The sequence below is a fragment of the Mus caroli genome, unplaced genomic scaffold (genome assembly GCF_978045245.1).
Source record: "Mus caroli unplaced genomic scaffold, Mus_caroli_1 scaffold_8, whole genome shotgun sequence".
Lineage (NCBI taxonomy): Eukaryota > Metazoa > Chordata > Mammalia > Rodentia > Muridae > Mus > Mus caroli.
The window spans coordinates 115,923,109-115,936,519 of NW_028227263.1; the positions used below are offsets into that span (position 1 = coordinate 115,923,109).

Here is a 13,411-nt window from a genome sequence, read left to right on the forward strand (position 1 = left end):
GTCCTGGAACTCACTCTGTAGACCAGGCTGGCCTCGAACTCAGAAATCCGCCTGCCTCTGCCTCCCGAGTGCTGGGATTAAAGGCGTGCGCCACCACGCCCTCGCAGTCCACTAACTTTAAAATTTGCATTTTACCGAGGCTTTAACCTAGGGCTACATGTATGTTAGGCAAGTGCTCTGTCACTGAGAAACCCCTCCTCCACCACCGCCCCTTTTATTCCTTTGGGACAGGGTCTTGCTAGGGTGTACAGACTAGCCTTTGTTTGTAGAGTCTTGAAATTGCAAACCTATGCAGCATGGTGGCATACCTGTGTGGTCTCCACTTACATAGCAAGCCTGAAGCCAGCCTGGACTATCAAAGACCCAGCCTCAAAACCACAACCAAACCTCTCCAATGAGGTTTTCACTTTAAAAATCCAACCCTGCTGACCAATGGTGGCACATACCTTTAATCCCAGCACTTGGTAGGCAGAGACAGGCAGATTTCTTAGTTCGAGGCCAGCCTGGTCTATAGACTAGAGTTCCAGGTCAGCCAGGGCTGTACAGAGAAACCCTATCTCGGGAAAGCAAAATATCCAACCCTATCCAAAAGAAAAAAAAAAAAAAAAGAGCTAGGCAGTGCTGGTGCACCCCTTTAATCCCAGCACCTGGCTCTCTGAGTTCGAGGCCAGCCTAGTCTTATACTTCCAGGACAGGCAGGGCTACACAGAGAAACCTTGTCTCAAACAACAAATCCAAGCCCTCCCAACATAACACATTAGCGGTTCCTCTGCCCTGCTGGGTTTTTTCCTTGCCTCTACTACTTTGGTTGGTAGATTTTAGATAGAGTCCACTGCTATTTAAGACAAGCTCTGGCTGTATATTGACTAATAGACCACATAGGTCTTTTTGAGACCCTGTCTCAAAAAAAGAGGGTGGGTGGGTACTAGAGAGGTGGCTCAGCGATGAAGAGCACTGGCTGCTCTTCCAGAGGACCTGGGTTTGATTCCCAGGACCTACATGGTGGCTCACAAGGATAACCCCAGCTCCAGGGGACCCCTGTACTGCCTTCTGGCTTCAGGCAGCAGGCATGAATAGGTATGCATACATAGGTAAACATCATAGGGAAGAATTTAAACTGTAAAGAGCTAAGGTGCTAGAAGGTGGTTAGGGGTATTTTTTTGTTCTGAGGGCTCAAACCCAAGGATGGCCTCCACAGACACCAGCACACGTACACACATCTAAAAATAAAGTTTTTCAGATAATGGGAAGCACCAAGTGTGTGCTGGAATGATATGTGTGGAGCCTGCATGACCAGTGCAGGCATTTCTGCAAATGGACATTAAGCAGGCATCCACCTTGATCCTTGAAGTAGCCACCTGTTCCTGCTGAGAGGTGGGTGCTCACTTTTGGAATATACAGGTGGGTGTTTTGTTTTGTGTGCACATGCCTGGATGTGCACCTGTGGAAGTCCAAAGACGGTTTGCAGGCGTTAGTTCTCTTAGGTGGTTCCGGGTGATTAGACTCAGCTCATTAACCTGGCAATTCTACACAATGAGCCACCTCACCAGCCTCCTTATTTTCTTGAGTCAGGTATATTGCTGGGTGGCACAGAACTCACTCTGTAAGGCCAGGCTGGCCTTGAACTCAGATATCCACCTGCCTCTGCCTCCTGAGTGTTAGGATTAAAGGTGTGCGCCACCAAGCCCAGCACTCTTATGCTGTGTAACCCAGGCTATGATAGAGTCTTCAATCCCCCTGCCCCAGTCTCCTGAGCAGTGAGCTTACAGTACGTAGCTTGGAGCTAATGCTTGTGAGCCCGAAAGTCACATGGCGAAGCCATGTCCCAAATTGGAGGTCTTACATTCAGACATGGAGAGCCAAGACTAGAAGCAGGAAGCAGACCATCTCTGTACTAGGGCTCTCTCCCTGCCTATGCCTAGCTTCCAGCCCCCAGCCTTTCCGACTATGAGGTAAACTGCTGCTTAAGCACTAATCTGTTATGTTTAACAGCCCAAATTAAGACACCTGCCTTTACCCAAACAACGCAACACATTTCACCACCATGCACTCTGCCAAACACCAGCCTAGGAATTCAACCCCTCCGCCCTGCCTGCCTCCCACCCCCCCACCCCCACCCCAGGGTACAACTTTGCTGGTGCTTTTCAGCAGCCGCCATGGCGCACTAGTCTGGCCACCAAATTCTTCAGACACTACTTATCTCAGGTCAGAGGAGCTGAGAACCAGACCTCGTCGCTCCCAGAATGCACTTTAACTTTGTTCAGTGTATGGAACGGCTTTCCCAAAGCAAGTACCCCCCCGCAAAGGGGCCAACTGATGACTAGTCTCACCCCCTTTCTCCCAGACACCTACAGCCACTTCTAACCCCACTTCCCACTTAGGAAAGTCTGGGTGGAGCCGGGAGCGCCAGTGCAGTGAGTCAGGGCCAGGGAGCTGAGGGACAATGGTCCGGAGGGCGAGGCTTCGCGGAATTCCTGAGATGGGCAGGTCGTGCAGTCCCACCCCCTGCCCTAGGCTCTGCCTAAAGCTTCCGGCCATCCAGACTGGTCACCGCCATGGAGTTTGACTTGGCCGCAGGTACGCTCCCCGGGGAGTGGTGGATTTGCTGTGTAAGCCTGGGAAATACTGAAGGGAAGCTACGTCGCCTACATAACCCATGTAACTCCCGTCTCCTCTGCAGCCCTGGGCCCTGGCTCTAAGAAGCCAGAGGGGGCAGGCCAAGTGGGAGACCCCAAACACTGTCCTCTTAAAGCGCCGGGCGGGCCAGAGGCAGGCGCTGCTCACAAGCCGAGGGTAAGTCACTTCATCACCGGCATCGAGTCCCGAGGGCCCGAGATGAGGACTGGCTTCCGTCCTTGGTCCTTGGCCACACATCAGCCTTCCAGTTTGGGTTGGAAGCTGGTCGAGCCGGTCCCTGTCCTCACTTTAACCACCCCCTCCCCAACCCCCCATCTAGCATGGCCCTGGCAGCTCCTCCGACTCCAGCAGCAGTAGCAGCTCCAGCGACTCAGAGGCAGAGGGGAAGGTAAGAGACGGTCCCTCTCCCAGCGTGTTCTCTCAGACCCAGGCCCCGCTGCGGTCAGGGTCACGTTAGGCTCCTTGCCGAGGTGAGTGGGGCGGGTCCAGTACCGCTTTCAACCGGGCCACCTCCTCTCCTACCCACCGTCCTCGGCTCTCCAGGAGTACGCCACTGGCTGCAAGAAGCATGAACGCTCCTCAGACAAGGCCAAGAAACCCAAAGTGAAGAAGGAGAAGAAGGAGAAGAAGGAAAAGAAGGAGAAGAAGAAGGCCCCCCATTGACTTATTAAACTTGCAGCCCTTTCCGCTCCCCAGCGCCCTCTGCCGGTCAGAAGCGGAGGCCGCGCCGAGCCCATCAGGTTTATTGTTGCGGGTGTGCAGTAGGCGACAGGAGCACCTTGGCTAGGAGGGAGGGCGCGGGCCTGGAGGGCGGGAGCCCTGGTCAAGCGAGATGAGTGTGGGAGCTGGAGGCCAGGCCGCAGCTCACCGTACAAGGTGGAAGGTGAGCCAGTACATGAGTACCGGCTGCGCAGCTGCCACTGCCATAGTCAGGTACATGCGCAGCTGGTTCCGCGCCCCACGCACCGGCACTCCTTCAGCCGCTGCCTGGGCCAGGATCTTGAGCCGCAGTGTCCGGATCTGGGTGGCAAGGGTAAAGTGGGGGTCCCGTAAGTGCCAGGCAGCTCGGGATGAGTCCCTGCCCCTCTGTGGCCTCCAGTTTGTGTTCCTAGAAGGGTCTTTTGAATAGCTACCTCCCCCAAGCCCTGTGAGCAAACCTTTGCAGAGGCAAAGGCCAGAAGAGAGGCTCTCTGCTAAGAATTGTAGATCCCGGCCTAAAGAACGTGGCCTAGCTGCTTCCACCTACTGGGAGACAGTGTCCGCCTTCACGCAACACAGATCCTTGCAGACACTAGCCCAGTGCCCTACCACAGAGTAACACTCCCAAAACACAGCTCCAGAAGACAAACTAGAAGGCTATTTCCTTTTTGGTTTGGCTCAGATGCCTTCCTCCCCCTCCCTTCCCCCCCCCTCCCTCCCGCGCTCTTTCTCTCTCTGGGAGGCAGGATCTTGACATGTAGACCAAGGTGGCCTCAAGTTCCTGGTGATCGATCTACTTGAGCTCACATCTGGGCAACCTGCAGGAGTCAGTTCTCCCCTTCCACCATGCGGGTTCCAGAGATAGAACTTGAAGTTGTCAGGCTTGGTAGCGAGCGCCCTTTACCTGCTTAGCCACCTCACTGTACCCGATGTTTCTTTGTGTGTATGTGTGTGTGTGTGTGTGTGTGTGTACCTATATTTGTGGGAGTTAGAGGACCCGTTACCAAGTAGTCTAGGCTAGTACCAATGAGCCCCACATTCCTAGCTCTGAGATTATAAGAATAGATCTACTCTGGGCTCTTTTTTTTTTTTAATGTGGGGTCCAAGGATTGAAGTCAGGTCTTCCTTACTGATGGAGCCATCTCCCTTAACGTTACATGATGACAAGGCTTATGCTTTTGGACCAGTACCAGTGTTACCCTCTGCTTCCCCCTCATGCTCGGTCTAAATCCTCCGAGACTCCGGGTGCAGTCACCAGGCATCCCAGTTTACAAAAGAAACTGAGGCTTAAGCAGAGGAGGTGATTCGCGCCGTACGCGGCAGTCCAGACATGGCCCCTAGGCAGTATTTTACCACAGCTGGAGGGACTCAGGGGCAGGCTGGCAGAAAGCCCAGCATACAGAGACAGAAGTAAGAGTGAGAGCCCAAGCAGAACCTGTGTACTGGGCAACCCTGGCCCCAGCCTAGCATCCAGGCTGGCTCTTGCTCTCAGAAAGGCACACAGTGTCTGCCTCTTCCAGGAGGCTCCCCTAGCCTCAGATTTGGTACTTGGATGCTCCAAAGACCTCCCCAAGCCTGGTATGGAGGCCTGGGGCCTCAGCCTTGTCCGCCCTTATCCCTACTCACCATGAACACAAAGATGGACACACAGCACCAGGCAAGCACCAGGTAGTAGCCGATCTTTCCAAAGAGCAGACCCGTGAGGACGCCGCCAATCATCCTGACGGGGGGAGAGGGGAGGGGAGAATCAGTGTGAAGAGGCCAAGGTCTGGGACTGGAAAGCTGGGCGGGAGCACTCACCCCACATATTTGTAGCCCAAGAAGGCCACCAGGTCAATGGTGGTGAGGTCGGTGTTGACAGTGACCAGGTAGAGACTGAGCAGGATTGCTACGACTTCCAGAGTCAGCCAGGCCAGAGCCGAGCTCGCCTGCAGTCCCAGGAGGTCTGGGGAGAACCTGCCGGAAGAGATGTCCCCTGAGCATCACCCGGGGCAGCCCTGTGTCAATGGAACAGAGACCACCAAGGATCTGGGTCTGTCCCTAGACAGTGACACTCAAGTCAGGGCTTAGACGGGGGACCTCAGAGCCCTGTGAAAGAAAGGGCAGCTGGGCTGAAGCCTGAAGTCAGAACTGGTGGGGAAGGGGCCTTGCTTCATCTTGGAGCCTCAGCAAGGAATCCACTAGTTCCATGATACTTGTTTTCAATGCCACAAAAAAAGAAGGAACAGGCAACTGTAAGGGAGAGATGGGGCCTGATCAGGAAATGACAGGATGAGGACCACAGTGAAGGAGCAGGTGCGGGACACGGAGGGAAAGAGCACATTCCTGTCAGGGAACTATGGATGTGCAAAGGCCCGGAGGCAGCAGCAGGGCTGGGGGCACAGGGTCAGCTGCTTGACCTTTGAGCCACTGACAGCTTCAGGATAGGGAGGAGGCCAGGCCCACCTCTTAGAGCTTTTAGTTGCTGCTAGGGTGAGATTATAAGGGGTGAAAGTGGGAAGCACCTTATTTAGGGGGACTGTGAACATAAGGATAGATTTGTGGGTGGAGGCTGAGGAAGGAAGGTTGGATTTAGAAGATGGCCGGGCACAAATGGGTTTGATGGGCTCCATGTGAAAGGTGTCCCTGGGGTGACGCGCCACAAGGTGGGACTGTCCCAGGACAGGAGAGCTGAGACCTCTCTGATGGCTCTTGGCCTCCATATCCCCATGTCTTCCCCTGCTCCAGGATCCTTACCTGTCCTGGGTCCCCAGTGCAAGGCCGGCCACCAAGATGTAGGTGATGAAAGCCATGGCTGTGGAAGACAGACACAGACACTCGTCAGAGGAGGGAAGCCCTTCCCGGGCACCAGGCACCCAAACATCCATCCCAGACACGCCTAGGCAGAGTCGGGAGGGGACAACCTGGAATGTAGAGGTCTGGAGCATTGATGTCGAAGCGGGGGGCCACTGGGGTGTCCTGTTGGTACTGTACCTCCCAGTCCTGTGGAGAGAGTTGGGGTAGTGGCAGCACCCCAGGGTGGGGGTCCTTCCACCCTGCTTGCTGGCAGGTACCGAGCAGGCGCTGCTCACCTGGTGAAGGTAGGGAAAGACCAGCAGCCCAAGCTTCTTGCCCACGTACACCGTGTCCACTGCGAAGTAATACTTGAGCTTGCTGACGGGGATGAAGCGGTCGATCTGGAGGGACAAAGCTCAAGCCTAAGGCCCTGTGGCGCCCGCCCGCCCGCCTGCCTGTCAGCCATCTGTTCCCAGCCCACATCCCACCGTGTTAGCCAGACTCACATTCTTATCTACCAGCTCCTTGCCCTGAGCGGCCAGGCTGCTCCCGTAGACCATCGCCATGTTGGACATAGGGGCAGCCAGGAAGGCTGCGTCGGATGAAGAGGTGGGGTAACCCAGACCACCAGGTGATGGCTGGCCTCCATAGCCCCGGCTTGGGGTAGAACTCGTGTCATCAAAAAACTGGTGGGGATCAGCCATGCCTGGTTGGGACACTGGGACCCTCCGCTTTGAGGCTGCAGAGAGAAAGGGAAGGACTTCATTAATTCTGCCCAGGTTCCATCACTCTCTCTGGCCACAGCTGGGGCAAGGGTTGCCAAATAACCTCTGTTGTGACGTCAGATAGGTTGCCTGCCATCCCACCACCCATCCATCAGCCAACTCTCCCTACATCCATCCATTCATTTGTCCATCTACCCTGCCATCGATTCACCCACTCATCTATGCATCTATTCATTCATCTACTTAGCCACCATCCATTCATCGATTTTGCCCATCGCCCAGTACCATCCATCGCCCGTCCTTTACTTGATTTTCCACCTGTCATCCACCCACCATTTACCCCTCACTTTCCGTCTACACAAATAACGATGAGAGCTTCTTCATCTTGAGGTCTACTCTGCACAAATCCTACACAACCATGACAAACAGTGCTTCTGCTCCTACCTCTTCCTGACTTGAGTCTCCACCAGTTGGCCTCTCAGTGTCCCTGGCACCTACTCAGCTCCGGGCTCTGCGCTGGCCATGCCTCAGCCTGCAATACTCTCCCCCAACTCTCATGGCATCCTGCTCTCTGCCCTAAGGTCTTGCTGCATGTATCTCTGCCATGCATCTCTCTTGGCAGCCCCCACCAACACCTCCTCTACTGATGTCTACAGCACTGAGCATCCACAGGCAAACGAGCTGTTTTTCTCTTGTTCGCTATAGGGTCCCTGGAGCGGGAATGGCCCCTGTTCACAGGTGAAGTTCCCAGAACAGGCTTAGAGTGGGCACTCGCCCTATTGGGCAGCTACGGGAAGCAACCCGGCCAGCTCCATGGCTAGTATGGAGCATCAATCCCGTGTGTACACCACAACAGTTAAGCTCACTTACTCACAGCCAGCCCACATCAACTGAGGCTATTACCATCTTTAAGTTACCAATAAAGATGTTCCAATTCAGCACAAGGGTTAAGGGGCAGGCTCTCAGAAAGAAAAGAGCCTCCGAAGGCATGGGTGTGAGCTTCTCTAAGACTCACAGAAGGTGAGATGTACCAGGTGAGGCTATGGGCTTCTCAAGGCGGCTTGCTATTGCCCACATTTCACAGAGGGAGGAACCAAGACCAAAGAAGCTGAGGTTCGGAGGCATGCAGGTCCTGCAAGGCCACGCCCACTCCCAGAGCTTGCCTGGCCAGACACAGTGTTGCGAGTCTCTCATTACAGTAGGAGGTAGGAGGCTCTCTGTCCCAGGCCAACCTAGTCTACACAGCAAGGTCCAGGAGAACCAGGAGGAGTACATACAGTTTGCCAAAGACATCCCAAAAAACCAAACAGCTCTCCCCAGGAACAAAGCAAAACCAACAATGAGGTAGAACGGCTGGGAAAGTGGCTCAGCCATGAAGAGTACTGGCTGCTCTTCTGGAAGACCCAAATATCCCCAGTACCCATGACCACTGCGCAACTGGTCAGCTCCGGGGGCGCCCTTCTGGCTTCTACCTTTACACACAGTCACACAAATAAAAAAATTAAAGACGCCAGTAGGTGGTGGTGCATGCCTTTAATCCCAGCACTTGGGAGGCAGAGGCAGGCGGATTTCTGAGTTCTAGGTCAGCCTGGTCTACAGAGTGAGTTCCTGGACAGCCAGGGCTACACAGAGAAACCCTGTCTCGAAAAACCAAAATAAATAAATAAAAAATAAAAAAAATAAAGACGATAACAAAAGCAACTCCAAACCCAAGGTAGCTAGTGCCTGAGGGATGACATACGAGGTTGACCTCCAGCATCCACATACAAGCACGTACAAGGTCCAGGGTTCAATTCCCCTGCGTGGCATAAAACCAAAGCAAAACCCCAGAGCTACCTGTAAAAGTTCCATCTGACTTCGTGGGGGGAACCTGGGAAGTGGAGACTGCTGAGTGGGTCAGGCTAGAGAGCATGGCGAACAGAGCTGGGGTGGGGACATGGAAAGTGGCCATTTAAGTACTGAGCCAGGGGGCCAGTGAACATGGAAGCTGCGTAGAGCTGGGCTGAGGAAAGGGAGAGAGAGGAATCCCCTACCTTTTCAGACTGGTCTAAGCAGGGGTGGGAGGCGGTGTCTGCAGAGATGGGGTAGCCCCAGGGTCCCGGATATTGGCTGCTGAGCACTGGGAACTGCACACTGGGAGGAACAGTCAGACCATGGTGAACCTGCAGTCTACACCCATAGACTGCCTGGACAGCTGGCCATGATCTCATCTGCAACCCCAGCACTCAGGAGGCTGAGACACTGTGAATGTGTGCCACAATGTTTCTAAAGACTTACTTTAGTTATATGTGAACCACCACGTGGGTGCTAGGGGCCAAACCCAGTCTTCTGCAGGAGCAACAAGTGTTCTTGACCAATGAGCCGTGTCTCCAATGCCACGTGTACACGTGTATGTGTTTGTGTGTGCACATGCAGGGTGGACCTGTGCTGAGGCCAACCACAGCTGTCTTTCTCACTCTCCACCCACAGTCTGAGACCAGATCTCTCACTGAACCTGTAGCTCGCTGATCTGGCTATTCAGGCCAGATGACAAGGCCTTGGAATTCTGTGTTGGCCTGCGAAGGGCTGGGATCACAGCATGAACTGCCATGCTTGGCTATTTACATGGGTGCAAAACTCAAGTCCTCCCACTTGAGCAAGGTGCATTTGGCTTGACTAAGTCATTTCTCCAGTCCCTCCCTCACCTTTTTTGAAACAGGCTCTCATTATGTAGCTGGCCTAGGTTGGTCTTGAACTCAAGACCCTTCTGCCTCCACCTTCCATGTATCTAGGACAACAGGCCTATCCCTTTGACCCAGCTTGTTCCACTCCAATGAGCATTATTAGGTCCTCAACCCAGGCAGTGCCAACCTCCAATCCTGAGTCGCCACAAAACTACCGACTCACCTCACACGCCTCACCTAGAAATATCTGGCTGGCGCTTCTGTCAGTAAGGCTCTGTCTGCTGAAGAAGACCTAGCAGCAGATAAGATGGCCAATGCTCCTACCTTCCCAGTCACTCTCCGGGTTGGAGCCTTTCCAGCTCTCAGAAATGGGTGACCTAATTCTCCACTCTTGCCCTCCTTGCACAGAGTGCACACTCACAGCCAGGCTGCCTCTGGGCCTCACCTTTCTGCCCACCTGCTCTCCTCTGACATCCAGCCAACCATCCCTCAGCCTCCCACAGTGCCTCACCTTCCCTTTCGTCCCCACCACTGCCTATTGGATTCACGTGTCTCACCTGTTCCCACCTATTCTTTTTCCTTCTGGCTTTTGAGTCAGGGCTTTGCTATGTAGCTCAGGCTGCCCTCAAACTCTTGGTTTTCTGGAGTGCAAGCATCTTAGGTGTGTGCTGTTACCACACCAGGTACCTGGCCCATTCTTAGCCCCATTGAAGGAAGTCTCCAGTGGATAGCCAGGGATACTTTTTTTAAGTACTGAGCACTAGAAACCAGGGCCTTGTGCGTGTTAAGCAGGAACTCTAACACTTAGCTGCATCTCCAGCTTTACTTTACAGACAGGGTCTCACTGGGGTGTGGCGGTGCATGTCTTTGATCCCCACATTAAGGAGCCAGAGGTGGGTGGATCTCTATAGGTACGAGAGCAGCCTGGTCTACATAGTGACCTCCAGGACAGTCAGGGCTATACAGTAGGAACCTGTCTCAAAAGAAAAACAAACTGGCCAACCAAAACTAGGGTCTTACTAAGATCCCCAGGCGTAGCTAACTGGGAAGGAACTACTGAAGCTGCTTAGAACTGGAGGAGATCCTGCCCCCCTCCCCCCCCCCCCGCAAGCGGCTGGGATCACAGGCTTGTACCACCCATCTTGGCTCTGTGATCCTCTGATACATTTATCTTTTTGGTTTTGGTTTTAGTTTTTTAGTATTTTGAGACAGGGTTTCTTTGTGTAGCCCTGGCTGTCCTGGAACTCACTCTGTAGACCAGGCTGGCCTAGAACTCAGAAATCCGCCTGCCGCTGCCTCCCAAGTGCTGGGATTAAAGGCATGCGCCACCACTGCCCAGCTTGTTTTTGTTTTGTTAACGACAAGTCCTCACTATGCAGCTCTTGCTGTCCTGGGACTCACTCTGAAACCCAGGCTGGCTTTGAACTCATGGATAACCCTCCAGCCCCCACCTTACTAGTGCCTGAATTACAAGTGCCTTACTGGCCTTCCAGGTGCATCACTTGCATGGTCCCTTTAAGTGAACTCAAACCTTTTCATCCTCTGCCCAAGATCAAGGACCGACATGCTGAGAATCAAATTCTAACACCTCCTCAGCCCTGTCAGCACCCCTGGCCCCAAGGTCTCTCAGGTCCCAACGTAGACAAATTCTTTGCCTTAACACACAGTACTCTCAACCTAGAACCACCCTCCTCCAGGAGCCTGCTGGGCCACACTAGGGACTCTGCTCAAATGTTCTCCCTCACTGTTGCTTCTCATAATGGCCAGGTTCCTGATTTCCCTCCTCAGCATCAACTCAATTGTGTATCTTGTTGGCACGGCCTTTCTCTCCAGGAATCCCTTAGGTCTTTCATCATTAGGCATGCCCTCTTCAAGGACTCAAGGATACTTCCAGTCAGCAACTGAGTTCCACATCTCCATCCCAGCCCCAATCTATCTGCCTGTGCACTCCACATCATCTGTCCAGCACTCTAATAAAAAGAACTAACTCATGTGTATGTGTGTGTCTGTCCACCATAGATCCATCCATCTTAGGCAGTCAGGCTTGGTGGCAGGCGCCCTTACTGGAGCCATCTCTGGGAATCCACCCCTGACTGCTCCCACCGTTTTCTTTAAACACATGTTGCCCAGGCAGGCATTGAAAGTTGACTCCCAAGTGCTAGGGTTACAGGTGTGCACGGTGAACCTTCCCCCATGCTTCTATCACAGCAGTTCCATTGCTCTGTACTGGCAGCTCTATGACAGGAATAAATGCTAGCTGTCACATATCACAGGCCAGCCAGACACTAAGGAGTGAAGGGGTAAATGGGGCCTCCTCAAACCCCAGTCACAATCAGGACTACACACACACACTGGTTCTTACTACTCCCCAACTACTCTAGTTGACCGACAAGTTTCCTTCCTTAAAAAGTGTCTATCTTCCTCCTGAACTCTAGCTGTAAGAAAGCAAAGACCAGGGCTTTGGTAGTTACTAGTGTGCACCCAAATTCCAGCCCAGGGCCTGGCACAAGGTTCACTGGAGCAAGGTATGTTAGATGAATAAATGAAACAAACAGGACATAGATATTGAGAGACCAAGAGGAATTCAAATTTACATCTGGGAAAAGAGGTTAACGAAGCTGGAAAAAGGAGGTTAGCAGGACAATAAGTACTGGTTGTGTTCTTAAATGGGATGTAAATATGGCCCTGTCCGCACAGGGAGTGCCCAGGGGCCGTACTGTGGAGCGTGGGTGACAGCTCCTGAGCACTGAAGAGTCTCGGAAAGGTGGGGAGCACGGGAGGTCAAATAGCTGACTGCAAATGAATGGAAGTAGCGTTTCTCTGAACATCGCACTACATCTTCCTCCAACTTGCTTTCTTTTAAAGGAATTTTTAAAAGAACCTACCCGCGATGCGCCCCCTACCCGGACTTGGCATCCCTGGGTTGTGCACACCTAGAAACTCCAGGTCCGGGATCTCGTGACCTCCGTCCGACCTGGAGTGACCTCGCCAACCGCCGCGACAGCCCCGCCACACCCCTCGCCCGCCCGATCTCCTCAGCCGGCCACGTACGCCACTTACGCAGCCGGGGCGTCCCCGCCGGCGCCGCCAAACCTGTCGCGTGCATGCTTAGATGCCACCACCGCGAACGCCACAGCCGCAGTTTGGAATGGGCCCGCCCGGTTCCCGTAGCCACGCCCCAATAGTACCGAGAGACCCAATAGGTCTCACGATAGCGCAAGAAAGCCACACCCTCTGGGGGAGGGCAGCCTGGCTGAGTGGGCGTCGGCTTACATAAGAGGCGGGAACTGAGGCCAATGACGTAAGGGAAGAGGCCGTACCTTAGCGGCAGCAGGGCGGAGCCTGGCGCGATCTAGGAGGAGAAGACTTCGGCAGGAAGGAAACGTTCCTATTGTTGAGCGCGGAAGTCGACGGGAAATGTAGTTCTTTACAGGCAGGCTCTCGATTTAGTTAGCTGAGAGCACGGGGAGGCTGAAGAAGCGTGAAAGGCGGGGAGAAAGATGGATTACCGCAGTTATGCCGGCTCATCTAACGTTTACACAGACGCAGCACTCATTTTTATTATTTATTTATTTGTTTATTTGTTTGTTTGTTTTTTTCGAGACAGGGTTTCTCTGTGTAGCCATAGTTGATTTGGAACTCACTCTGTAGACTAGAATGGCCTGGAATTCACAGAGATCTCTCTAGCTCAGGATTAAAGGAATGCACGCCCATTTAGGCTGAGAAACAAAGTTTAGCTTAGTGGATCACTTCTGTATTCCCAATACTGAGGAAGCTGAAAAAGAAAGTCATGAGTGGGCTGGTGAGATGGCTCAGCGGGGTAAGAGCACTGACTGTTCTTCCAAAGGTCCTGAGTGCAAATCCCAGCAACCACATGGTGGCTCACAACCAACTGTAATGAGATCTGACGCC

At 53.4% G+C, this 13,411-nt stretch overlaps 2 protein-coding genes across 5 annotated transcripts; one reads left to right on the forward strand and one right to left on the reverse strand.

Annotated features, from left to right (window-relative positions):
- Positions 1-2,374: 2,374 nt before the first annotated feature.
- On the forward strand, positions 2,375-3,438 carry CUNH19orf33 (chromosome unknown C19orf33 homolog). The gene is made up of 4 exons (XM_021168813.3): positions 2,375-2,577; positions 2,681-2,793; positions 2,957-3,025; positions 3,181-3,438. Exons 1-4 carry the CDS (start codon positions 2,556-2,558, stop codon positions 3,298-3,300), a joined length of 324 nt encoding a protein of 107 aa, XP_021024472.1. The 5' UTR covers positions 2,375-2,555; the 3' UTR covers positions 3,301-3,438.
- Positions 3,365-12,664, reverse strand: Yif1b (Yip1 interacting factor homolog B, membrane trafficking protein). 4 transcript variants are annotated; one of them, XM_021168806.3, is made up of 8 exons: positions 12,560-12,664; positions 6,618-6,850; positions 6,408-6,512; positions 6,240-6,318; positions 6,073-6,130; positions 5,137-5,292; positions 4,963-5,056; positions 3,365-3,657 (listed from the first exon to the last, which is right to left on the reverse strand). In XM_021168806.3, the coding sequence occupies exons 1-8, from the start codon at positions 12,603-12,605 to the stop codon at positions 3,502-3,504; spliced, it is 927 nt and encodes a 308-aa protein (XP_021024465.1). In that variant the 5' UTR covers positions 12,606-12,664; the 3' UTR covers positions 3,365-3,501. The 4 variants fall into 4 exon arrangements, with proteins under 4 accessions (XP_021024465.1, XP_021024464.1, XP_021024466.1 ...); XM_021168805.2 differs by having other exon boundaries at positions 12,551-12,664; XM_021168807.3 differs by lacking the exon at positions 12,560-12,664 and adding an exon at positions 12,385-12,540.
- Between the last annotated feature and the right edge of the window lie 747 nt (positions 12,665-13,411).

Coding starts and splice junctions, on each gene's coding strand:
- CUNH19orf33 (XM_021168813.3), top strand. CDS start 2,556: ATGGAGTTTGACTTGGCCGCAG. Junction 2,578..2,680: donor GGAGTTTGACTTGGCCGCAG/GTACGCTCCCCG, acceptor TCTCCTCTGCAG/CCCTGGGCCCTGGCTCTAAG. Junction 2,794..2,956: donor GCGCTGCTCACAAGCCGAGG/GTAAGTCACTTC, acceptor CCCCCCATCTAG/CATGGCCCTGGCAGCTCCTC.
- Yif1b (XM_021168805.2), bottom strand. CDS start 12,605: ATGCACGCGACAGGTTTGGCGGCGCCGGCGGGGACGCCCCGGCTGCGT. Junction 6,851..12,550: donor GCCCCGGCTGCGTAAGTGGC/GTACGTGGCCGG, acceptor TTCTCTCTGCAG/CCTCAAAGCGGAGGGTCCCA. Junction 6,131..6,239: donor TCCAGACCTCTACATTCCAG/GTTGTCCCCTCC, acceptor TGTCTTCCACAG/CCATGGCTTTCATCACCTAC.